General features: G+C 47.5%; 1 protein-coding gene across 1 annotated transcript in view; it reads right to left on the reverse strand.

Annotated features, from left to right (window-relative positions):
* PLB1 (phospholipase B1) overlaps window positions 1-24,978 on the reverse strand; it is a 147,532-nt gene that overhangs the window by 77,084 nt on the left and 45,470 nt on the right. The window contains exons 13-19 of the mRNA XM_019020713.4: window positions 24,428-24,532; window positions 22,971-23,027; window positions 17,334-17,405; window positions 16,164-16,238; window positions 13,259-13,322; window positions 3,213-3,271; window positions 950-1,023 (exon numbers count right to left, since the gene is read on the reverse strand). Of these exons, the coding sequence (XP_018876258.4) occupies window positions 950-1,023; window positions 3,213-3,271; window positions 13,259-13,322; window positions 16,164-16,238; window positions 17,334-17,405; window positions 22,971-23,027; window positions 24,428-24,532 (506 nt within the window). The remainder of the gene's footprint in view (window positions 1-949; window positions 1,024-3,212; window positions 3,272-13,258; window positions 13,323-16,163; window positions 16,239-17,333; window positions 17,406-22,970; window positions 23,028-24,427; window positions 24,533-24,978) is intronic.

Here is a 24,978-nt window from a genome sequence, read left to right on the forward strand (position 1 = left end):
CAAATATGCAGCATTCCAGAGTGGATTGGATTCCCTGCTTTTCCACACCCCCCACCCCATTCTGTGCCAAGGGTGTCTAGGAGCATCTAAAAGGTTCCCCAAATGTTTGGGTTTAACTGTGCTGCAGCGTGAGGAAGGATGCCAGAGACTCGGCACTCAGGTTAAAGCAGGTGTCAGATAGAGATGCCAGATTCCAGGTGAGGAAACACCAAACCTGCCTGGGCTTGCAGCAGAGGTTTGATCACATACAGAGCAGAAATAAGCCTGCCCAAAGTGATACAGGATAAGGGAATGCACTGGTGGGGGCCAGGAAGCATCTGCTCTGCTTCCTGATCTTTTACCTTCTGGCTCTGTGATCTTGGTCAGGTTACTTGCCCTCTCTGAGCCTTGTTTCCTCATCTGCAAAATAAAGGCCCTATAATAACAATGCCAACTACCAGATACTTAGTGTCAAGCACTGTGCTGGACACTTAAATTCTTTCTAGCCCTCAGACAGTGCTCAAGTAGTAGCATTATTTCTGCATCAGAGATGAGGAGAGAAGCTCAGAGAGGTTAGGGAACTTGCCCAAGGTTACATCCAACTGGGCAGCTAGGGCTCAGCTACAACTCTGGTTCCAAAGGCAATGATCTGTGCATCACTCAGGCCACTGCCTCCTTCTGAGATTGTATCACAGAGGGAGAAATGGAAGCCAGAGAAGCATTTCCAGCCCAAACATTTATGTAGTTTCTCTCCTAGACTCCTGGCTCAAGGCTCAGCTACTGTTTTGGGCAATGTAGTGGTTTGAGGAGGCTGGTGAATACCTTTTTCAAATTAAACCTAGAAGTTGGTCATAGAAAAGAACAAAACGGCCCACCCTTCTGCTTAAGGCGTTGTTTTCTAGAACGCTCAGGGGGTTTCCCTTGCTCTGCAATGAAGGGGCCTTTGGGGCCTTGCCACACCCTCACTCACCTCCAGGACAGGCCTCGGTACTGAGTCAAGACATCCAAGACGTTCCCAGCTGTGGACCCGGCCCCATTGCCTGCCTGAGAGGGAACAATGAGGGGGTGAGTTTCTCTGCTTTCCCCAGTGGCCCACCTCTGCCTACCTGCCAAAAGGTCTATGTTCTTATGCTGGCCAGGACCACCTGGGCACTCTCTGGGATCTAGGGTCTAGATGGCACTATGTCTCCATATGTATCCTGCCTTTTCAGAGATGAGTGAGAGCGCCCACTGGGAATGCCTGGTGCTACTCACAGCTCTGCTTCATTCTAAGAAACCCTGCCTAGGCCAAGACCAAGTAAAACTTGTCCAGCAAAAGTGCTCTTGAAATTAGACTGTACCTTTTCAAAAGGATACATTTCAGGGTCCTGTTTTTCTCATTTTTTTAAAGTTGTGAAGTGTATCATAACAGGAAATACATCATTATCCTTTTATACCAATATATCTCACCTATGCACAGTTTAAAATGTAGTAATAAAATGAAATCCCACGTAGCCATCATCAGCTGAAGAAAGCACAATGTGGACACTCTCCAGGTGCGTGTCCCTTGCCTAAAGCACTTTGTTTCTGAGCATTTTGAAGGGCATGCTGAGACTGGCCTCCCAGGCAGTTGGGGGTGAAGGCTGGCCTCCATGAGAGGCCCCCCAGGTGTGATCCCTGCTCTCTGGTGCCCAGTTCCTTTGCTACCTGCCAGGCAGGTTCACACCCAAAGTGCTGCCTCCCTAGGAACCCCTGAGCAGCTGTGCCGAGATGTGATGACCCCTTGTCCTGAGAGTATCTTCAAGGAGACCAGGGAATTGGGAGCAGGTGATGTCAGGCCCTGCCGGGCAGGAAGAGGTTGGGACAAGCGGTATATGAAGCTGCTAAGGCCCAGCCTGCCAGTCCTTCCTGGGAGGTTATGAGCAGTCAGGCCTTTGGGGTAAAGAGTGGCTGAGGGGCCATGGAGGAGGCTGCCACAGCATAGGGATAGGGCCCTGGACTTAGGGTCAGGATCCCTGATTTGTGATCCTGGCTCGAGCACTTACAAGCTGTGTGACCTTAGGCACTTCACCTTGCCCAGCTTCATTCACCTTCTTATTGATTTAGAGACAGGGCCTTGCTCTGTTGTCCAGCCTGGAGTGCAGTTGCACCATTGTGGCTCATTGCAGCCTCGAAATCCTGAGCTCGAGTGATCTTCCAGCCCCAGCCTTTCAAGTAGCTGGGACTATAGGCATGTTTCACCATGCTTAATTTTTTTTCTTTTTTTTTTTTTTTTTTGTAGAGATTGGGTCTTGCTTCATTGCCCAGGCTCACCTTGACCCCCCGGCCTCAAGTGATCCTCCCACCCTGGCCTCCTAAAGTGCTGAGATTATAGATGTGAGCCACTGGGCCCAGCCTTTATTGGTTGAATCTAAAGAAAGTCATACCTCACAGGATTTTGTCATGAAGATACATCCCACTGAGTGGATGATATCATTGTGATAGACCATAGACATGAGAGGTGTCTGCTTGTTCTTGGGGAGGATTCAGCTGGAGACCCTGTATTCTACTGGCCCAGAGAATAGCAGCTGGACTCTGATGAGAGGCTGTTGAATGGAAGCTGTGTCTAGGAACCTCTGGGACTCCCAGCCCCCAGGCTCTCAAGGGCCTTATTCTGCTTTTCATGGATAGTGCTTTGCAGGGTCTGGGATGTCACCCAGGGGCAGATGCAGAAGTGGGTTTGGAACATCTCTGGCCTATCTGCCTCTTCCACAGACTCCCGTCTTCCCACCCTCCCCCACCTCCCTGCCCCCATTAGCACTTGCCCTGTCTCATCATCTCTTCACCTCTCTTCCTGGTACCTTCCCTTAGCTTTTCTACATGGACAAAACAAAGCACTGGATCCTTGGAGGAGTCCTACACCATGGTCGGGAGATCTTGTCCAATCCTGCCCCTCTGCTGACCAGCTGTGTGACTTGGGGTGGGTCACTCCTGTCACCCACACTCCCTCTGGGGTCCCTCCACTTCCTGCTCTCTCCTTCATCTCAGCATTGGGGGAGGAAGATGAGACCAGAATGGAGGTGGGAAACCATGATGGGAAGGGAATGCTGTTGAATGCCAGGGTGGGTCGGACAATGGAGAGATGGAGATCAGGACCCGAGATGGCAGCATCTAAGAGCCAGGCGTGAGACCTTCTCTCTCCATTTTCCTCTCCAGGTTCTCATATTAGTCAAAATCTTTTCCCCTCCTGCCCCTTCTGCATCAGGGTCACTTACCGTGAGAGAGTCACCCAGGGCTCCAATTACATTGATGTCAGCCGGCTTCAGCCTATGAACTAAGAATATAAGCAGGAGTGAGTGGAAAATGGGGCTTCCAGGAAAGCACTGGACCCATCTACTCTGAAACAAAGGAACAACTTCCAGGATAATAAAGAAAAAGTCAGTTTTTACTACCAAGACACCTTGGATAAAAGATAGGAAAAACCCATGCTTGTCAATGGGCTCTGCAATGCCAGCTGTGGAGTCTGAGTGCTGGCTTCCTCTCTGGGGCACCTGGACACAGGAACAGGAAGCTGAAAGGTGGATCCTGCTTTAAGTGGGGAGCTGTGCTCACATTTGGTGAGACCAGATGCTACAAGGCGAGTGGTGGCAGGCCCTTGGCAAGGTGATTTGGGAGGAGGGAAGAAATTGCCATGGAAATGCAACCAATACTTAATCTATTCTAGGATCTGATATTTGGGATAAAATATTACATCATCCTATAAAAATCAGTTCAGTTTCTCTAAAGTGAAAAAGGAATACTTTTATGCCACTGACTTTTTTTTTTTTTTTTTTTTTTTTTTTGAGACAGAGTCTTGCTCTGTCGCCAGGCTGGAGTGCAGTGGTGCAATCTTGGCTCACTACAACCTCTGCCTCCCAGGTTCAAACTGTTCTCCTGCCTCAGCCTCCTGAGTAGCTGGGAATACAGGTGCACATCACCACACCTGGCTAATTTTTGTATTTTTAGTAGAGACAGGGTTTCACCATGTTGGCCAGGATGGTCTCGATCTCCTGACCTTGTGATCCACTCGGCTTGGCCTCCCAACGTGCTGGGATTACAGGCGAGAACCAATGCACCCGGCCGACTGTTTTTTAATTGAGATGAAATTCATATAAATAAAATTAACCATTTAAAGATGAACAGTTCAGTGGCATTTAGTCTATTCACAATGTTGTGCAACTATCACCTCTATCTAGCTTTGAAACATTTTCATTACCCCAAAATGAGACCCTATAACCCATTAAGTGGTCACTCTCCATTTCTCCCTCTTCCCAGTCCTTAGTAACCAATAACCTGCTTTCTGCCTCTATGGATTTATCTATTCTGGATATTTCATGTACATAGAATCATATAATATGTGACTTTTTATGTTTGGCTTCTTCTATTTTGCATAATGTTTTCAAGGTTCAATTATGTTATAGCATGTATCAATACATTCGTTTTATTTTTATCTTTTGAGACAAAGTCTCACTGTGTCACCTGGGCTGGAGTGCAGTGGCTTATGATAATGGCTCACTGCAGCCTCGACCTCCTGGGCTCAAGTGATCCTCCCACCTCAGCCTCCTGAGTAGCTAGGATTATAGGTGTGTACCACCGTGCCCAGCCAATTTTTTATTTTTTTGTAGAGAGAGCCTTCCTATGTTGCCAGGCTGGTCTTGAACTCCTGGCCTCAAGTGATGCTCCCACCTCAGCCTCCCAAAATGCTGGGATTACAGGCATGAGCTACAGAGCCCAACCACTTCATTCCTTTTTATTGTTGAATGATATTCCATTGTATGGATATACCATACTTTTGTTTATCCATTCATGCATTGATAGGCATTTGGGTTATTTCCACTTTTGGGCTATTGTGACTAGTATTGCTATAAATATCTGTGTACGAGTGTTTGTTTGAATGCCTGTTTTCAATTATTTTGGTATACACCTGAGAGTGGAATTGGTGGGTTATATGGTAATCCTATGCTTATCTTTTTGAGGAAGCATCAAGCTGTTTTCCACAGCTTGACTATACATATTTTTATCTTTTGAGTTTGAGCATTCCGTGTGATGTGGCAGCTATTAACTCACAGGACAAACATGTTGAACACCAAGCAGTGGCTGGGTGCTTTGGAGACCACACAGTGATCAGAAACAGAGAATGCCCTCAAAAAGCTCACAAGCTAAGCAGAAAATGAGAAATAGCCATAGTTATTATAGTGTAAGACTGATAAACACTAAGAGAGGTGTGAAGTGATGTGAAGCTATAGAGCTGGAGGGATGATCTTCCCCTGGGGGGCCTGAGGAGGGGGTCACAGCAGGCTTCATGGAGAAGGTCGCATTTGAATTAAGCCTCAGGAATAACAGGAGGATGAGGGAGAGCGAGATCGGGTGATGGAGGGAAAAGCGTGATGGATGGATGTGGTAGGGTCGAGCCTGGATGTCTCGAAAGCCCAGCTAGTCACAGTTTGGCTTGCATGAAGCATATATGAGAGAGCAAAGAGAAAACCACCTTGGAAAGGTAGGTTAGGGCCACAGGGCCTAACCAATATCTGGTAACCAGTAATCTGCTTTCTGCCTCTATAGATTTATCTATTCTGGATATTTCATGTAAATAGAATAATATAATACGTGACTCTTTGTGTCTGGCTTTTTCTACTTTGCATAATGTTTTCAAGGTTCAATTATGTTATAGCATCTATCAATATATTCGTTTTATTTTTATTTTTTGAGACAAGGTCTCACTCTGTCACCTAGGCTGTGGCGTGTGATCATGGCTCACTGCAGCCTCGGCCTCCTGGGCTCAAGCGATCCTCCCACCTCAGCCTCCTGAGTAGCTGGGATTATAGGCTTTTATGCCTGGCTAACAAGTTAGGAGTTTAACACAGATATTGCTATATATGTAATTACTCACATACACACAGAGGTACTACATCTACCTACCCCTTTACCTTATACACATAAGAATGTGAATCCTAGTGTATTTGGGGGACCACGCCTAGAATTTCTTAAGCCATATATAGCTTGGTCTCTCAAGTCACAAGCTCACCTCCCACTCCCCCAAATTACCTCACCCCCAAGGTCACCCTGACTTGGCCACAGCTCTACCTTTGCTGATGTGCTTCTATTGTGTCTAGTGGCACAACGCTGCACTAAATTATTGAAATAGCTCTTGTGGTTTGGAAGAAGCCTAGTACAGAGTTTGTACCAGGGAGTGGCCCACCCTGGTACATTTCAGTGGTTAAGTGCTTAAGAAGGATAAACTGAAAGTTGTCTGCAGGAGGCTTTCTCAACAGCCTTCTTTGCCAAAGACAGCTTATAAAGCCTGTAGCGTGACCAGATTACAATCCCAGCACTTTGGGAGGCCGACACGGGCAGATCACCTGAGGTCAGGAGTTTCAGACCAGCCTGTCCAAAATGATGAAACCCCGTCTCTACTAAAAATACAAAAATTAGCCAGGCGTGGAGGTGTGCTCTTGTAGTCCCAGCTATTTGGGAGGCTGAGGCATGAGAATTGCTTGAACCTGGGAGGAGGAGGCTGCAGTGAGCCGAGATTGCGCCACTGCAATCCAGCCTGGGAGATAGACCAAGACTCCGTCTCAAAAAAAAAAAAAAAAAAAAAAAGCTTTCAGGCCTGCAGTGAAACACAGGATGAGATGATTTTGACACAGCTGGACTATATTCAACCCACAGCACCCATCAACATCCAAATCATGGCTGTGGAATTATACTTGTGCAGGAAGCCGGATTAACATTGAGTGGAAAACATACTCAAGGGACTTCCAGGTCTCCAGGTCTCGTCTCCTTTCATGGAGACATCTTGTCTACCTTCTTTCATGCTGTCTGCCAATGGAGAGAGCCACTCCCAATGAGGATTTGCTCTCATTGGAAAAGTAAAAGTTCTTGCCTCTTCCTATGAAAGGATACAAACTCACACATACAAAGTTGTAAATATATGTGTGCAAAATATATACAGCAGCGGTCCTCCACTTAAGCCTGCATCGGAATCACCTGGAGAGCCTGTGAAAACACAGATGGCTGGGCCCCACCTTCAGAATTTTTGACTCAATAGGTCTGGGGTGGGCCCAAGGATTTGCATTTCCAACAAGTTTCCAGGTAATGCTGATGCTGCCAGTCCAGTCTGGGTACCACATTTTCAGAACCACTGATAGAAACACTTGATTATCAAAGCCATTGACTGCAGTCAAGTACTGCGCTTGGACCTGAAAAACCTGGAATCAAGCCCAGGAGGCAGAGGCTGCAGTGAGCTATGATTGCACCACTGCACTCCAGCCTGGGCAACAAAGTGAGCCTGCCTGTAAAAAATTAAATAAATATTTGGCTGCGTGTGATGGCTCATGCCTATAATCCCAGCACTTAGGGAGGCCAAGTTGGGAGGATCGCTTGAGCCCAGAAGTTCGAGACCAGCCTGGGCAATATAGTGAGACCCCTTCAATAAAAAAGAAAAAAGACTAGAGTTGTTTCTCCTGTGTGTATGTATAAATTGTCTTGCAACCCTCACAACTGTAGCTGCCACTGCACAGCCTGATGACAACTCTGCCTCTTAGATTCAAGAGCTGCTGACTATCTTTCTTCAGTGTTCTTTCTCCTCCCCACCGCCATGCCTTGAATCCACCCTTACACACACACACACATACACACACACCATGCACACATGCACCATGCACATATGCACCCTTCCACATGATTACAGCCTGCTTGGCTCTTCCCAGCCATCCACAGCTACACCATGTGGTTAGAAGAACAATATCAAATCACAAAGCCAGCTGCACACATTAGCGCATGTCCACCAGGCTGTGCAGGAGAACTTTAAAATGACCTCTTCTCAAAGAAATCAGGCAATGGGGTTAAAAAGGCAACAAAACAAAAAATAAGACCTTTTCCCTCCAACTCTAGAGTGGTTTATTTTAGCTTCTGGTGATAACAGTCAAACACTGTATTCTTACTGCCACAATGCATCATACAGTGAATCCTGTGAACACTAGCTCGTATGCAAATGTTAGGGGAAATCCTTGGGACTGGGTAAAATATGGCAGAGATAGATAAATTTCCTTCAAAAATATTATCATTACAGTTTGCTAAAGAGGCAGCTGAAACCTACCATTCCTGTCTCCTAAATTTGTAGCAGGCAGAAAACACATAGAGACACACACACACACACACACACACACAGAGACACACACACCCCCCTATGTTTATGTCTGTGTGTACATACATATGTATAGATAGACTGATTGGTCTATGGCCATACCACCCTGAAAGTGCCTGATGTCATCTGATAGATTGGTTGATTGTGGTGGGGGTGGTTCTCCAGTTGGCCATTCTGAAGGAGTCTCAGCAAGAGATACAGTAATAAACCAGATGAAGCAAACCTGGGTGGAAGGAGTTAACTTAATCTGTGATCTTATTGTTAAGATAGAGCACATCACATTTCACTGGCCTGATTTTCCGTAGACCTTGATTTGAGGTTTGTTAATGTCATCATTAATGACAAACACAGCTTAGAAATACAGTAAAGCACTTTAGCAGTTGCTCTCCCTGGAAAAAGAACTATTTAGTGATAAGATTAAATTTGTGTGGGCTGATTAGCTAAACATTATCTGGTACAAATTGTCCACCACCTTGAGAGAAGCTGATAAACACATCATTAACTCATCACGATTTCTACAGAGGGGACCTCTTATCAGAAGGCCATCCAAGCCATGATGAAGCATCACAAATAGCAAGGAAATTGCACACTAGACTGTAGAATGGGGACACTGCCCACTGTACATAGAAGGTTATACATAGGAGAAAGTCTTGGCATGCTGGGGCTTTTTCTTGTGTAACCCAGCAACTTAAACCACCTGGGGCCCTAATCTGAAAAACATGCTTTCTCTCAATTGTCACCAAGCATTGCCCAACCTATTTGCCGTCTGATTTTAGGGACTTACATTAAGACTTCCACAATGGCAGTAAGCAGCTGCCTCAAGATTGGAACCATGTTTTGCCTTTGGAGTCTTCGGTGTGAGTTTCCATGAACCAATGCGTGCCTTCCACAGAGGAGCTCAAGAAACGTGTTAACTGGAATTAAAGGCTAAGTGACTCTGTGACAGGGACTTTACAGATCTCGAAGTTTTAGATGATGAAAACCAAAGGGCAGGGAAACACTTCTCTAAGTGTCTTGGGGGAGTTTGAACTCGCTCAGTAGCCTGGTTGTGTCCAGGGACAAGCAGGCTGTTATTTCCCACAGGGCATCATTCCTTCCTGATGACAGGGTAGGTCAAGTCACAGGACCCCTGAGTAGGTGGTGACCACAGAAACGGCCTCATGACCTACACTGAACATTGCACTGCTGGCTCACGATGAGATGATGCCCGTGGTGAATGACCACCCAGTGCTGTAACCTGGCCATTTTTCATATTGGCTTTTGAAGAGATGATTTTAGCCAAACGGGTCAAATCAATGACATCAGGGACTTAGCAAGGAATTGATGGCTTAAAATAAATGAATGAACTGTTCTGGTTTATACTATTGGTGACAGCAGCATGTAATTAGCTTTGTGGATCCCTATTTGCAAAAGCTCTGAATTTTTCCCACTGTGTGGAATTTGCCATCAACATAGCCACCTTCATCAGAAAGTCAATAAGCCATGTCCCCTGTGACTCCTCATTGTCACTCTTTTATTTTCAAAAAGTGACTCCTTTTCTTGCTGGGAAAATCCTAAGCTCACTAGTAGGCCCAATATGTTTTTCTTGGTTATGCTAACTATGTTAGGGAGAGGGCCGTCTAGCAATGGAGCATGATATGAGTGTTTACAAAGTTATAAAGTCCATAGGAGAGAGCACTTGGCAAATTGCATCTACGTGCTGACTAGGAGGAAAAAGTTGCAAATTTTTAGTTTTTACTGGCTACCCAATACCAACTGATTATAAAAAATCACTTACATTAACTCTATGTATCTCATCCTAGGGCCCCGTAAGTCAGTGGATAAAGCACATCACTCACGAGCTCTGAAGTGTACTCAGAACGAGGCACCCAAGTTGCCAGGGCCATGGCCTGTTGATGACAGGCTGCATCTCATTTTGAAACATCACTTTTAATGATGTTTAGATGCACGTATCTGTGGTCAGTTTGGAGAAGCACTAGAAAATGAGACTATAAAGAAGGTTTTTGAAAATAACTTTGGACCAGCATGGTAGCTTATGCCTATAATCCCAGCACTTTGGGAGGCTGAGGTAGGAGGATCATTTGAGCCCAGGAGTTCAAGGCCAGCCTGGGCAACATAGTGAGACCTTGTCTGTACAAAAAATAAAATTAGCTGGACCCGGTGGCATGGGCCTATAGTCCCAGCTACTTGGGAGGCTAAAGTGGGAGGATCTCGAGCCAGGGAGATCAAGGCTGCAGTGAGGTGAGATCGCATCACTACACTCCAGCCTGGGCGACAGACTGAGACCATCTCAAAAAAAAAAAAAAAAGGAAAGTAACTTTGAAGGCAAAATGCAAAACAGTTATTGTAAAAGATATTCTTAGTGAAAAATTGTTTTAATGAAAGGCATTTTGGTCTAGTTGATTTTTCAATACCTTTTTCAATCCTAGGGATTGTTCATCTGATGATTTAGAAATGCTCATTCAGATTAGTTCAGCAAATATTTATTGGGCTTCTACCATGTGCTTGAGTCACTGGAGGTATAAAGATAAGATGATCTCCTCTTATAAGACGTATATCAGATTATTTTGATTAGAAATTGCAAACATGATCTCCAGAAGAGTGTATGACCTCACCAGAAATATATGATTCATATCAAAGGAAAATAATAATATGCACCTGTGCTGTCTTTTTACCTACCCCATCAGTCACAAGAATAGTTAGAATGTTCAGTCAAGATCACTGGCACATGGCTGGGTGCGGTAACTCATGCCTGTAATCCCAGCACTTTGGGAGGCCAAGGCGGGTGGATCACCTGAGGTCAGGAGTTCAAGACCAGCCTGGCCAACATGGCGAAACCCTGTCTCTACAAAAAATACAAAAATTAGCTGGGCATGGCGGCAGGCACCTATAATCCCAGCTACTTGGGAGGCTGAGGCAGGAGAATCGCTTGAACCCGGGGGGTGGAGGTTGCAGTAAGCGGAAATCACGCCACTTCACTCCAGCCTGGGTGACAGAGCAAAACTCTGTCTCAAAAAAAAAAAAAAAAATCACTGGCACAATAACGAAATGTATTTTTCATTATTGGCCAGTTAACTGTGACCATTTTTCTGAGTGACACTTTCCAGGTGAGACTCAGAAGTGCAGGCCCAACACTCATCTATGAGCGCTGATTCCAGGTGGAGAGCGAGTGTTTGGGTCCCAGGCTCACCTTGGTCAGATCGGGGAGCCTAAATCTACCCATCTTGTTATTATATAAATGGCTCCCGTCACCAGAGGATCTCAGATTTTAAGGCCTTGAGATTTCTTGATCTTTAATCTTCAAGTGCTGATAAACACACTAATCTTCAGGGACAGGGAATAAGGAAGAGGTTTACATTTTACCCAGCTTTTAGATGTTGAGATATGCTCTAATGAGATTGGCTGGTTATCACTTTCATGACAGAAACATCATCTAGACAGATTATAAAATGCTTTAGAGAGCATTCTTCCAGAATAAGATTAAAAAGGGAATGGATATTACTTTACTGTAAATGTGTGTGGCTATTAAAACTTTCAGATGTTCTCTCTAGACCAGGTGAGCTGGTTTATGCCTGTAATCCCAGCGCTGGAGGATCGCCTGAGCCTGGGAGTTCAAGACCAGCCTGGGTAACAATAAGACCCCATCTCTTAAAATAAAAAAAAAAAAGGCAGGTGTGGTGGTAATGCCTGTAGTCCTAGCTACTTGGAGGCTGAGGCAGGAGGATCACTTGAGCCCAGGAGGTTGAGGCTGCAGTGAGCCACAATCATGCCACTGTACTCCAGCCTGGGCAACAGAGTGAGACCCTGTCTCAAAAAAAAATTTCTCTCTCTCTATATAGACATATATAAACACACATCTATCTATCTGTATCTATACCTAATCTATCTATTTTTGAGTAAGGGTGTTTATTATAGGAGGGTCTACATATGAAGCTGATAATTTATTTCTGCTAATAAAGTCCTGCTAGTTAACTAATAGGAATGAGTTGGCACCATGTATGAGGGGAAATAAAGACTAAATGTGTATATGTAAGATCTATATCCCCATTCCATTTTTCTACAACTTAGAGCAAGAGTCAGTTATATACCGAGGTTTCGGTTAGAATATTTTTAACTTTCCTGCCAGCAATGTGTCTTAGTTGGAGTGTGGAGAGCTACGGCATGTATGAAGGGCAGCCAAGCATTTATTTGCTCTCCTGATGCTCAGCACAAGGAGACAATCTGACTACAAAGATTTGCAGCCCCGGAAGATTCTTGCTAGGCACTGTGACATCCTCAAACTTAATTTTCTGTTTTTTATAATCCCGAGGCCATGAGAAACAATAGATTCATTAGAATGTAAACTCCTGAAGGCAAGGAGGCACTCAACAATCCTCTAACACACAAATGAGTAAATAAACGAACAAATAAACGGACACGTGAGTCCCCCCCTTTAGGACCAAGCATGGGAATCTATAACACTGCTACAGATGCTCCTAGGCTGATGTTTTGAGTCACTCAGGTCACCAGATGGCCATGACTTCCCAAGGTTACGTGCCCATAGCTATCACACCCAGGCTACCTTGCCTGGAGGCAAAGGTACAGCCCTCAGGCAGACCATCTTTGGGAAGGTTGCTGATGACTGCCTAGAACATCCCATTTTATGGCCCAGCAACAGACATTTTAGAAATACTGAGAGGCAGTGAAGATGGCGCGTTCATAAGATGACATGCTTTCCTGCTCTGCGTGGTGTTTTAGTGCATTCTGTGTGTGAGTGAATCTGCAGGCAACTCAGACAGGGACTATGGACTGGCTATTTTTGCTTTCTGCTTAAAGGTAGTTTTGCTCTTTTGGAGAACAAATCCACCCATCAAGGCGTCAAGGCAGGGACGATGACAACTCACAACTAACATTGGGTTCTTTGCAGAACATGGCCTGGTACAGGGTTACTGCTCAATAAATGCTTTCTGATAATGATATCACATTTTAGTTAAAGAATAGTCAAACACAGCCATGGCTTTACAAATATACATACAGAGTTATTTCCGTTGTCCCTGATAAACCACTCGGGAGCATTTCAGGTTATGTGGAAAGCCCTTACTTGGATGATTTCAGGCCTCGAATGAATTTAAAAATCACTGGGTGCAAGCTGTGTACCTGAGGTGGGAACCATATCGGAGGGGTCTTTGTCAGGACATCTGATTTCTGCTCCTTCTCTTACCTGAAATGAGACACACAGGGAAATAAGGAAAAGGGATTTTTCTAAATTGGAAATGGGTGAGAAGTAGGGCCTCTATTTTGGAAAACATCATTTAAGATAAAGTAAAACTTTGATGTCGTTTAAGATTTCTCCCTCTCCTTCAACACTCATATCCAATTGTCCACATCTTTTCCAAGTGCTCCCAAATCTGTTCCCTCTGCTCCAGTGCCTCTGCCTCCACCTAAGTTCAGGCCTTTGTTATTTCTTGCCAGGATATTGCAATGATTCACTAGCATCATGGCCGTCTGCCCCACAGACTTGCTCCTCACCCTCTGAATCTATCCAGAGTGGTCATTCTCAACGTGATCTGATGTGTCACTCCTCTGCCCAAGTTCTCAATGAAGGCAGGGATTTTTATCCATGTTGTTTGGTATTGTGTCCCCAGAGCCTAGAACAGTGCCTGGCATAGCAGATGCTCAACAAGTATTTGTTAGTTGAACAAATAAGTTACTACACTGTATTAACTTCAGCAAAAAGTCCAATCTCCCTAGCATGGCCTAAGAGGCCTCTAAATATTCTAAACCACCAGCCCTTGACCTGAGTCTCCATATTTCCCTGCATCCAGGCCTTTGCCCAAGCAGTTACCCTCTCCCCTTTCCCTTTCCTTTCTTCTATTTGCTCACCCTCCCATCAATCTGCCTCAGCCTTAGTCACCCTTCAAGACTGAGGTCGTGGGTATCCTTTGGAAAGCCTTCTTCAACTTTCTCCTGTCTAGGTTAGTTTCTCTTCCTCTGTGTTCCCAGAATACCCCATGAAAACATGCATTACAGTACCTATTATAGTACCATTGTGCTATAATTGCCTGTTGACTTGTCTATTTCTCTACCAGACTGAGTTCCTTGGGACAAGTCCTATTTTTTATTTACATTTTAATCTCTCATACCTGGTATCCATCCATCCACCTATCCATTCATTTTTTCATTCAACAAATAGTTATTGCTGCCTACCCTGAGTTCCTGCCTCACTGAGCTTGCATTCTAGTGGTACACAGTAGATAGTCAATAAATGTATCCTGAAGAAATGTATCACTGCTTTTATCCAATGATAATGATAGCAATACTTATATAGAACTCATGGTATGCTAGATTCTATTATAAGTGCTTTATACTTACTGACTTATGACATTAATAACTCCGCAAGGTACGACTATTACTGTCATTATTTCCCAGGTTAAAAAACTAAGGCACAGAGAGGTTAAGTATCTTGCTCATTGACACAGAGCCCATAAGTGAAAGAGTCTGGATCTGAACCCAGAGCTGGTTACTTTACCTCACTGTGCCATGCTGCGTCTCAGGTGTATGCTCATTGCTATGCTGGTTAGTGTGAGTCAAGTTGATAAATCGAGTCTTTCACACTGTGTCTGTCGGGGTGGAAGCCCAGGCCATCAACTCTGCCTCCACTATTTGGAGTAAATCTCACCCTTTTCCATAAAATAGGGAGGGAAGGATGTCACTAGGACCAAATTTGTCTCAGCTTACCTCAGTCCCCCCTTCTCTGGGAAAGAAGACATCAACCCTTGAGTGTTCCTTGCTTTCCCAGAGGAGTGCAGGGTGCCCTGCCTAATCTCCACGGGAAGTCTCGGGGAGACTCCTGAGAAAAGCAGTGAGCAAGGCATGAGCACCCGTCAGGGGCCCCCTACCAGTGTGGACCCACTCAAGGGCTTTCGAGCTCCACACGATCTGGGTTCAGACCTCACCACAATTCTCCGCTCTTTCTTAATTTTCTCTTCAGATGAAGTTCTCAGATGATTTTAGAAGAATTTGTCAGAGATTTGGGAAGGGTCAGAAGAATGTGTCTTACATCAAAACAGATTGGGAACAGGAGGTGCTGGGCAGTGCAGACACTCTGTCAAGCCTCCCATGCTGGTTGCAGAGGCAGCTCTGAAGATGAACTGTGGGGGAGACCTGCTTCCAGGCACCCAGGGGATGGCCACATACTGGATCCTTCTCCCTCCCCCAGCCTGTCCTGACTGAACATCAGCGGTCAGTGGCAGACCTCCATATGCCTAGGGGCAGTGGGAGTTCCAGGATGTTAAGAACCACATGGAATGGCTGGGCGTAGTGGCTCACATCTGTCACCTCAGCACTTTGGGAGGCTGAGTTGGGTGGACCATGAGGTCAGGAGTTCGAGACCAACCTGGCCAACATGGTGAAACCCTGTCTCTACTAAAAATACAAAAAAATAGCCAGGTGTGGTGCTGCGTGCCTATAATCCCAGCTACTCAGGAGGCTGAGGCAGGAGAATCGCTTGAACCCAGGAGGCTAAGGTTACAGTGAGCTGAGATCACACCATTGCACTCCAGCCTGGATGACATAGCGAGATTCTGTCCCCGCCCTCCTCCCACCAAAAAAACAAAATTGTATTGAGGTTGCAAATCTGGCCAGTTGATCTGCTTTAAAATAATCCAGGCTGGGCGCCATGGCTCACATCTGTAATCCCAGCACTTCGGGAGGCTGAGGCAGGCAGATTGCTTGAGGTCAGGATTTCAAGACCAGCCTGGCTAACATGGTGAAACCCCGTCTCCACTAAAAAAAATACAAAAATTAGCCAGGCCTGGTGGTGTGCGCCTGTAGCCCCAGCTACTCAGGAGGCTGAGGCAGGAGAACTGCTTGAACCCAAGAGGTGGAGGTGGCAGTGAGCCGAGATGGCACCACTGAACTCCAGCCTGCGCAACAGAGTGAGACTCCATCTCAAAAGAAAAAAAAAAAAAAAAAAACCACGTGGAAGGTTCGAAAGATTCAGCAAGAAGTACAGCCCCTCGTTCATCTGCATGTTTGTCAATTACAGAAAATCTTTCCTTACCTCAAGCTTGTCTTGGGGTTTCTGCAGTCTGGTCAGGTAGTTGCTGTTTCTGTAGCTGAACAAATAGGGGCTCTCCTGCAGGGAAAGGCGACATGTTGGAATCGTGACCCTAGAAGTCTGTATCCCTTAATTATCAGGCTTGAGCATCCAGTGATGCTTTTGGCCAACTAGGAACATTCACATCACGCTTCCAGTGAGGACCAAACCATTCTCTGGCTCTTCTCTCTGGTTCCTGAAGGACTCATGAATGCGTTGACATTTCCCATTTGTGATAGCCAGTCTCTCTTGCTCTTTACCCTGGGGGTTCATGCTACCAGGCTAAGTATATATATTTTGATGAGAAGGGAATCTAATTTTAAGCTTCTTCGCAGCCAAAGCAAAAAGTGCAAGAAGGTGAATTGTATACTTATTATTGCATAGTAACAAAAAACTTACCAATTCATCAAGAAAGCCAAATACTTGACTAGCATTAAATGATAGAAAGACTAAAAATACAAAAAAATTAGCTGGGTGTGGTGGCACGTGCCTGTAGTCCCAGCCACTTGGGAGGCTGAGGCAGGAGAATCGCTTGAACCCGGGAGGCAGAGGTTGCAGTGAGCCAAGATTGTGCCACTGCACTCCAGTCTGGCAACAGGGCGAGACTCCGTCTCAAAAAAAGAAAAAAAAAAAAAAAAAAAGAAAGAATCTCATTCATTTATGTCCAGTTATTTTCTCATCCACTTATTTGGAAACATTAATTATAAGCCTACTACATACTAGGCACATATTTAAGACGTAGTCAAAATGATCCACCTTTCAGGTACTTAGATACTCACCATCCCTCCCTTCTTTGCCACTCTGAGGTAGAGGAAGGTCTGGAAATGGCATCTGGGGCAGAGGGCCAGGACCCAGAGGAGATACGTGGGGCAGCATTTGGGGCCAGGTGAGCTGTGGCCTTGTTCCTATGCCTTCCACAGGCATGGAGGGGGCTGCAGTTTTGCTAGAACAGCTCTCATGACCCACAGCTGTAAACATTAGGGCTGCTATGTATGCAAAACTGTGTGCAGGCCCAGAAGAACAGAACCAGGATTCACATCTCAGGTAAGACCCAGTTCACAGCAAAGCCCACTTGGCCACCCCACCTGCGCCCTCGATTCAATAAGAGTCCCTCCTCTGCCCAGTCCCTCCTACCTGAGAGGGACACTTCATTGGCCTCCTGTGTTTTACACTCAATGGCTCATCTTTCTCTCCTGCTGGCTCCATCTAGAAAGGAACGTGGGCTTTAGAACAGGGAAGTTTTGTGCAGGTAGCAGCCTGCCAAGTCACCAGTGAGAAAGACTCATTAGTCCAGCAGCAGTACCAGGGAACGCATTAGAAATGCACGTGTCCAGCCCCTATCCCCAAACTACTGAGTCTGAGACTCTGGGGCTGGGGCAGCAGTCTGTGTTGTAAGCAGCTCTCCAGGCGATTCTGATGCACACCCGAGTTTGAGAACCACAGCATGAGAAGCAGCATCGGTTTTATATATATATATAGAAGGGACTTCCTAGTCTACCTCTCCTAGAAGGAAAAGCTGCACAGCAGAGGTTGAGGTGGGGCCCAGCCAGCCAGGACAGAGCTGGGACTCCAACATTGGTGTCCTGCATCCAACCAAACATCTAACAATGGGTCACACAGCTTTCTGATCACGTGGGGGCCGGTTATCCAGCTTGGCTTCTTGTCCCCTCCTTGCTGCCCAGCTACTTTCTGGCTCACTGATTCAAGTTCCCTTAGACAGGAGAGCCAGTATGGGAAGGAAGGGCAAATGCATCGCTTTTGCATAAAGCATGTATTCTTTCCCAAGTCCTCCCCGCAGCCTGTGTCCACAACCCAAATGTAGGTAAATCTGCGCACAATAGAGAATGGAAACCCTCCGTTCCCTGAGAACTGCTTTCACAGCTTTGAGTGAAGCAAGTTATGGGGCCTCGGTCAAGTCTCATGTCTTTCACGGGGTCACAAATACAGTGACATGGAACACAGCACAGCCAACGCTCACAAACCGCTAGAGTATCTAGTGAGCCAGGAGTGGGTGGTGTGGTATCCGCTGTGAAATAGGCAGCTACTTAAATGACAACCACGAAGGCCATCAAATGACATCTAATAACGTAGATAAAACATTTATGGTATAACAGCAGGAGAAACCAGCAGATTCTCAACTTAGTAAAGCATTAGACATAGGGAAGTGAAGGCCGTTAAAGAATTAGAGGGAGGGAGGGATTTTTTTAAAAGTTGTTTTTGTTATTTTTAAATGTTCATTATACATATATAAACACAAAGAAAAATGCAATAGCTTGGAGGGATTGCAGATTTTCTTCTGCACGTGCTATTTCCTACTGTTGGAGAACCAGTTTTACTGTCATCTGGCTGCCCACAGGTGCTGGGCTCTGGTCGTACCTCTGGCCCTCACCTCCCCTTCCAATGACTCTGCCAAGGGACGTGGGAAGCTACTGGATGGGACAGCCTGTCTGGCTCAGTCACAGCTTCTACCAACCTCCATGAGGATTTTCAGATTCCTCAGCGGTATCTTACCCCAGCATCTGTGCCCCAGTAAGCAAGAAACAAGAAAAGAACTTTACCCTTAGTGGAATTGGCTCTTCAGCCAGACTGAAAGAGAATCAGATAAGGAGGTATAATTAGCTGAACATTTGGAAAAGGAGTGGCAACTCTCTAGCTCAAGGCCTAGGAGAGGAAATGGACTCCACGCTTCTTTCTGTTTTATTCTGATGGTGGCTGCTCCTAGAAACAAGGTCCCACCTGGAACATTCAAGGTGGCTGTCAAAGGAAGTATTGAGCAGGCCTGGGTGAGGGCCAGGTGCTGATCTGTCTTGCCACCTTCTCTTCCCCAATTTTTTTTTTCTTTTTTTTTTTTTTCTGGAGACAGGGTCTCATTCTCATTGCTCAGACTGGAGTGCAGTGGTGCGATCACAGTTCATTGCAGCCTTGACTTCCTGAGCTCCGGTGATTCTCCCACCTCAGCTTCCTGAGTAGCTGGGACTATAGGTGTGTGGCACCATACCCAGCTAATTTCTTATATTGTAGTAGAGGCAGGGTTTTTGCCATGTTGCCCAGGCTGTTCTCAAATTCCTGGGCTTAACCATTCCTCCTGCCTCGGACTCCCAAAGTGCTGGGATTACAAGCATGAGCCACCACGCCCACCTTTCCCCAACCTTTCAAGAATTTAATCCATAATGGAATCTGGAAAGAAACCTTGAAAGAGCCATATCTAAATGATTCTGACAAAGTGGATAAAGCAGAGTCTATTTTTTTTTTAAAGGGCCTCAAAGAAGGAAAATTCATAGATTTTCCCAAGAAACCCATTTCCGTTGAGAACTTTGTCCTAAATGTCTCTTTAGGAGTCCCCTCCATCCTCCTTGCTTCCATTCATTCCCTTTACGCTGGCTCTGACCCTTTCTTCTCCTGCATCCCCAATCCCCAGAAAGGATGGAAATGACACAGTTACTTCAAATAATTCCTCATGTGTGCCTCTTTCTCCTGCCACACTGTGGGGCCCATAAATGCACGTGCTATTTACTCCAGGGACAACCGGGGCTGGTCTGGGCTTCCACCCCACTCTGCACATCTCCCCAGCACGGCTTCCCTGCCCCTGAGGAATGAACTGCAGTGTGGGAGGGGTGAGGGCAATGACCTTAAAAATCCTCTCCGAGCAGCAGAATCCTCCCTGGACTGTGAGCAATCCCCAAGTTCCTTATTCTGCCTGTGGCTTCGGCACCTGGTGTAGACTCGGCATAAGGTGCGGTCAGTGATTGCTGAGACGGCCAGGGACATCAGTTCCCTAAAGGTGGGTCCCTTCAAAACGACTGATGTACAAGAATTACCAGAAGTTACTGCGGCAGCAGCAGAAAGGGCCTAGGGAATGAACTGTGTCCCAGACACAAAATCCTCCTCGGCTTGGCACCAGGAGTGCAAGCTTCAGCCTGGAGGCCTCACTCAGCCAGGACAGTTCCAGGCATGTTTAGATGGGGCTACTGTCACCTCCCATGCTGATGGGTGGAGCTTTTCCTTTGCTGGTCCTCAATGCTCACCTATGCTAGGGCTTGGAGGATGAGGGAGGGAGGGAGGATGCTGATGTGGTCTGGGTATGTGGCTTTGTGGGCTGCAGAGCTGAGAGCTATCCTCCTTCCCTACAGCTGTGTCCGGGGGTGTTTGAGGACAGAGTAATGGACCTGGACTCCCTGTGATCATGGGGATTCTGCCAGTCCCTCTCTGCTCCCCACACAGAGGGCAGCCCTCACCTGGGCTCCGTGTGTCTGCGAGGGTAGACACAGAACAGGTACACCTGCCTTCCACCTCGATGTCCCAGTCCAGCCCAGCAAAGAATCACAGATGTGGTGGCAGAGACTCCCGCCCTCCCCGCACCTGGAGGACGCAATTAGGGAAACCAAGGGTAGGAAGGAGCCCAATGCCCTCCCATATTTTCACAAACCCTTGGGTGCTGGCTAAGGGTGCTTAGACCTTTTTGGCAGGTAGAGAAAATGGACACCCCGAAAGACCGTGTGACTTGCCTCAATAAACCACCGAAAGTGGGACTGAAATCAGAGCCCGGGTTTTCTGGCTCCTGTCCAGTGCCCTTTGCCCTAACCTGTTACACCCGTCGCTTCTCATGGCTGAATTCGGGTCTGCAGGAGCTTCTGATGTGTTCCAGCAGCTGTGCTCGATCCGGGAACTGTGGGATGGTCTGGCATTTTGCTTGTGAGGAAACGAGGGACTGGGGATGCTTGGGGAACCCCCTCCTATCCTGTCTCTCCCTGCCCCCCATGTCCCTACTGGCTGAGACTGCAGGAAGCTTGGGGTTTGCGCTGGGAAACTGGACTTGTATGGGTGTGGAGAGAGTGAGGTCACTGCTTACCTAGGAAAGCCACATCCTCCTCCTCTTCTAAGCCCTTGTGACACTCTCTGTGTCGCAGGCCTTTGGCCTTGAGGGTGAGACCTTCCATTCCTGTGTACGTGCTCATTCTGACCCTCGAGTAGTTTTAAGAGACCGTACGTGGGGTGTACCTTATTTGTATGCATGGGACCATCACCTGGCAGCTCTGTAAAGGCGGTTATTATTGCTATTGCCACCAATATCAAGGACAAATAGCATGATGAAAGGAGAAAGGGATAGGAATCCAGCCCTCTCCCTGGACCTGCCCTCTCCAGCTTCTCTGTCTGGTGCTCAAGGGCTCCTTTCACGCTGGGAGCCTTATCTCCGTATCTCTTCTCTTATCAGACAGGCCTCTTCCTGCCCTTGCTGCTGCATCTGACGCATTCTTCTCTCCATGCCCTTTGCTCACAAAGGTCCCTTTGCCTGGGAACGCCCTCCCTGACCTCCTCCAACACATTTCACAAAGCCCATTCAAATCTCCTCTTCATGGGCTCTCCCGGCCTCATTGTTCACATTGCTTCTTGGTGCGTGGCCCAGCACAACACTGCTGGCTGAGTCCCTTTTGACTCTTGTTCCTCTGGGCTGTCTGGCCCTTCCCAGCTACACCTGAAGCCTGGTGAGAACAGAAGCCACATTTGGTGGGTCTCTTGTATCCCCCTTGGAACCATGGAGGGTACAAGGGCAGGGTACAAGGTGGTATGGTACCTTCAAGGGCAAGCCATGTCACAGGTGTCCTTTTGTTGGCTGGGAGAAAGATGGCAGGAGAGGAGAGGTTTGGCTGAGCTGGAATCATCAGCCCTCCTCTCCCTGAGAGGGCTTGGGAGAGCAGTCCCTGCTGGAGGGGCCAGGTTCCTCTTCTCTGCCCATCTTGGGAGATCAGCAGCAAAGTGGATTTCTGGGGACATATTCCCTGCAAGTGCCAGGCACACTGAGAAACGTCCCTGTTCAGAGAACTCAAATGCCTTCTTCAAAGGACAGACAGTACATTTCCAGTGTCAGGGACTGTCGGAGGCCGTGCCCCTTCCCTCCCTACACTCTGTTTCACACTGGCTCATGTGTGCTGAAATGCAGCTGTCCCTGGTACTCAACACAGTATGTCAGTTGTGGAGATGGATCCACAAAAGAAGAAAAATGAATTTCTGTCACTAGAATTCTAAAAATAAGGCAGCTTGGGTGGGAAGAAAATAAATGGCAAATTCAGGTCTCTGTCTGATGCCCTGAAAATGTTCAAAGCCTTGACGTCACATTCCATCCCCTGACTAATCCCAGATATCCCTGGGGGCCCTTTGGAATCTGGGGATATCCTGTTACAGTTACAGTAAAAAGGCCAATCCATGTGGAGTGCTTACTACAGGCCAGGAGCGAGCTGCGCGCTAGATATGTTGGGCCAGGGGCTGACCTGGATTTTGCAGAGAGAGCATTGAGACCTGAGTTCACAGAGCTTGTGAGTGGTGGGCTTAGCATTCCAACCCAGGCCTTCATCACGCTGCAGTCCACGATTGTTCCAGGCACCACCTTGGGCCTTGACAACCGCACAACACCGCCTAAGTGTGAGGGCAGGCTGGACAGGAATGGTGAGGGGAGCACATTCCCCAGTGCTTGACTCAAGCAGGTCTTCCACACAGACTCTGAGAAATGGCCCTGCCTCTGGGAAACCAGGGCTGAGGCTCCTGTGAGACCCTTGCTGCTCACTGGCCTGGCTGCAGCGCAGCACCTGTGGCGAGGCAAACTCTCAGGCAGTCAGAGAGGGGCGTCACCAGGAGACAGAAGCATCCCTGGTGGCCCAGAACCATTGTCCTGGGATCCTGGGGCGCCCTGCAGCCCCTCCTCAGCACGGTGGGCTCAGTGGTGGTGGAGACCTTGCCCCTCCTCTGTGGGCCCCACCCCAGGCCCCATCTACTCACCATCCTATTCCAGAGATGCCAGGCCAGCGTGGTAGAATCCTGGAGTGGGGGGTCCTCCTAAAAGAGAACCAGTTGACAGCGGGACCTTTGTCTCCCCAGGAATGCAACGGACCTGCTACACACTTTGAAGCTCTCTCTGGCATAGAGTTGGGGCAGCCTGATCTGTCCAGGCCCTTTCTCTCAGCCCCTCATCAATAACAGGGGCACTTATGGGACCACCGTCTGGGGTCAGGGCCCTGAGGTCAGGGCCTGCAGAAGCAGGTGGCACGTCAGGCAGCTCCATGTCATCATGGGGTTCTCTGTCACTGAACTAAACAGTGGAAGGAGGGGTGGCAGGGAATGATTCAGGTGTGATCTGAGTAGAAGGATGAAGGAAGGGAACGTGAGCTAATATTTCTCCTCACCCTCTTAAACCATCACTTTAAACACTGTTTATGGTGTGGAGATGGCACAAGGATTCCAACAGGCAGGAGCCTGGAGGGAGGGACTGTTCCCAGACATGGGACTGAGGCTGCGGAGACCTCGGTCAGCAAGTGTGGACCAAGTGCTACATGGTCTGGGTGGCCCCTTGCCCAGTGTCCTGGGGGAGCGGGCAACGGCAACTGAGATTCCCCTCCCTTCCAGAGATGGATGGAGAGGAGCGTGCAGGGGGAGGGACAAGAGCTGGCATCCCTGGAGATTCTCTTCGGAATAACCACAATGGCCAAGAGGTGCGAGCACTTCCCCAGCACCGGATGCCACTCTACATCCCCCCAAGTATTAACTCATGTGGCCCTGATGGCCACCGAGAGAGAGAACATGTTACTAAATGGCCCTGATTTTACAGAACAGAGTTCAACACCTTGTCCAAGGTCACACAGCTGGTCACCCCAGAGCTAGGAGGGGAAGCTAGGCCATGCACCCTGGGCTGCCCTGCCTCTAACAGCCCATTTCATGGGGGCTGTTCAACCCTGTGAGGAAATTGTACAGGAAAGTATAATATGGGGGTATTTCCCCTAAGACTATGCATCCTGGGTTCAGGAGAGCTGAACTGGGCTGAGGCTTATTGGGGTAAGGTGGAAGAGGGGGCAGGAACAGATGTATGGCCCAGGCCTCCTCCCCACCACACTCTTCACACTTTTTTTTTTTTTTTTTTTGAGACTGAGTCTCGTTCTATTGCCCAGGCTGGAGTGCAGTGGCAGGATCTCAGCTCACTGAAGCCTCTGCCTCCCAGGTTCAAGCGATTCTCATGCCTCAGCCTCCCGAGTAGCTGGGATTACAGGCGCCCACCATCATGCCTGGCTAATTTTTGTATTTTTAGTAGAGGCAGGGTTTCACCATGTTGGCCGGGTTGGTCTTCAACTCCTGATATCAAGTAATCCACCCACCTTGGCCTCCCAAAGTGCTGGGATTACAGGAGTGAGCCACCATGCCCAGCCCCCACCACACTCTTGATACGCCATGCAGCCCCCACTTACCGAGCGCAGAGACGGGGTGGTCTCATAGAAGAAAGGCTGGAAAACCACGGTGAAGGACTCCTTCTCACTGTACCTGCTGGAGGCCAGGAGGCTGTTCCAGGCTTCCTGGAGAAGGGAGCAGAGAGGTGCCCATCCAGGAACATGAGCGAGGCAGAGCCGGCCCCAGCCCTGACCAAATCATTCTCGGCAGCCCTGGGACAGGATCTGCCTCTTGCGTTGTTGTCAAGTGCTATTCTGAAGCTCCCTCTTGTCTCACCCTTCAGGGCTCTTTGATAGCTAAGCTGAGTTTTCATTTGTCTCTGAAGTACCAGCATTAGGTAATAACACAGACAGACCTAAAATATATTCTCTGGAAGCTTAGGAACGACAAGACAGCCCAGTGTGTGGCAGGGCCCCCCGCTCTCTTCAAGAGCTAAGTTCGGTAGAGTCAGGTGCCTTAACCACTCAAAAAATGTTGTCATTTCCAGACCGAGAGAGATGCCATGCAACTTCAAATGCAATTTTCTTCATAAGCAAAAGTCATCATGTTAACACATGCTAACAGAAACTGT

Source organism: Gorilla gorilla, chromosome 12 (assembly GCF_029281585.2).
Source record: "Gorilla gorilla gorilla isolate KB3781 chromosome 12, NHGRI_mGorGor1-v2.1_pri, whole genome shotgun sequence".
In the NCBI taxonomy this organism is placed as follows: domain Eukaryota; kingdom Metazoa; phylum Chordata; class Mammalia; order Primates; family Hominidae; genus Gorilla; species Gorilla gorilla.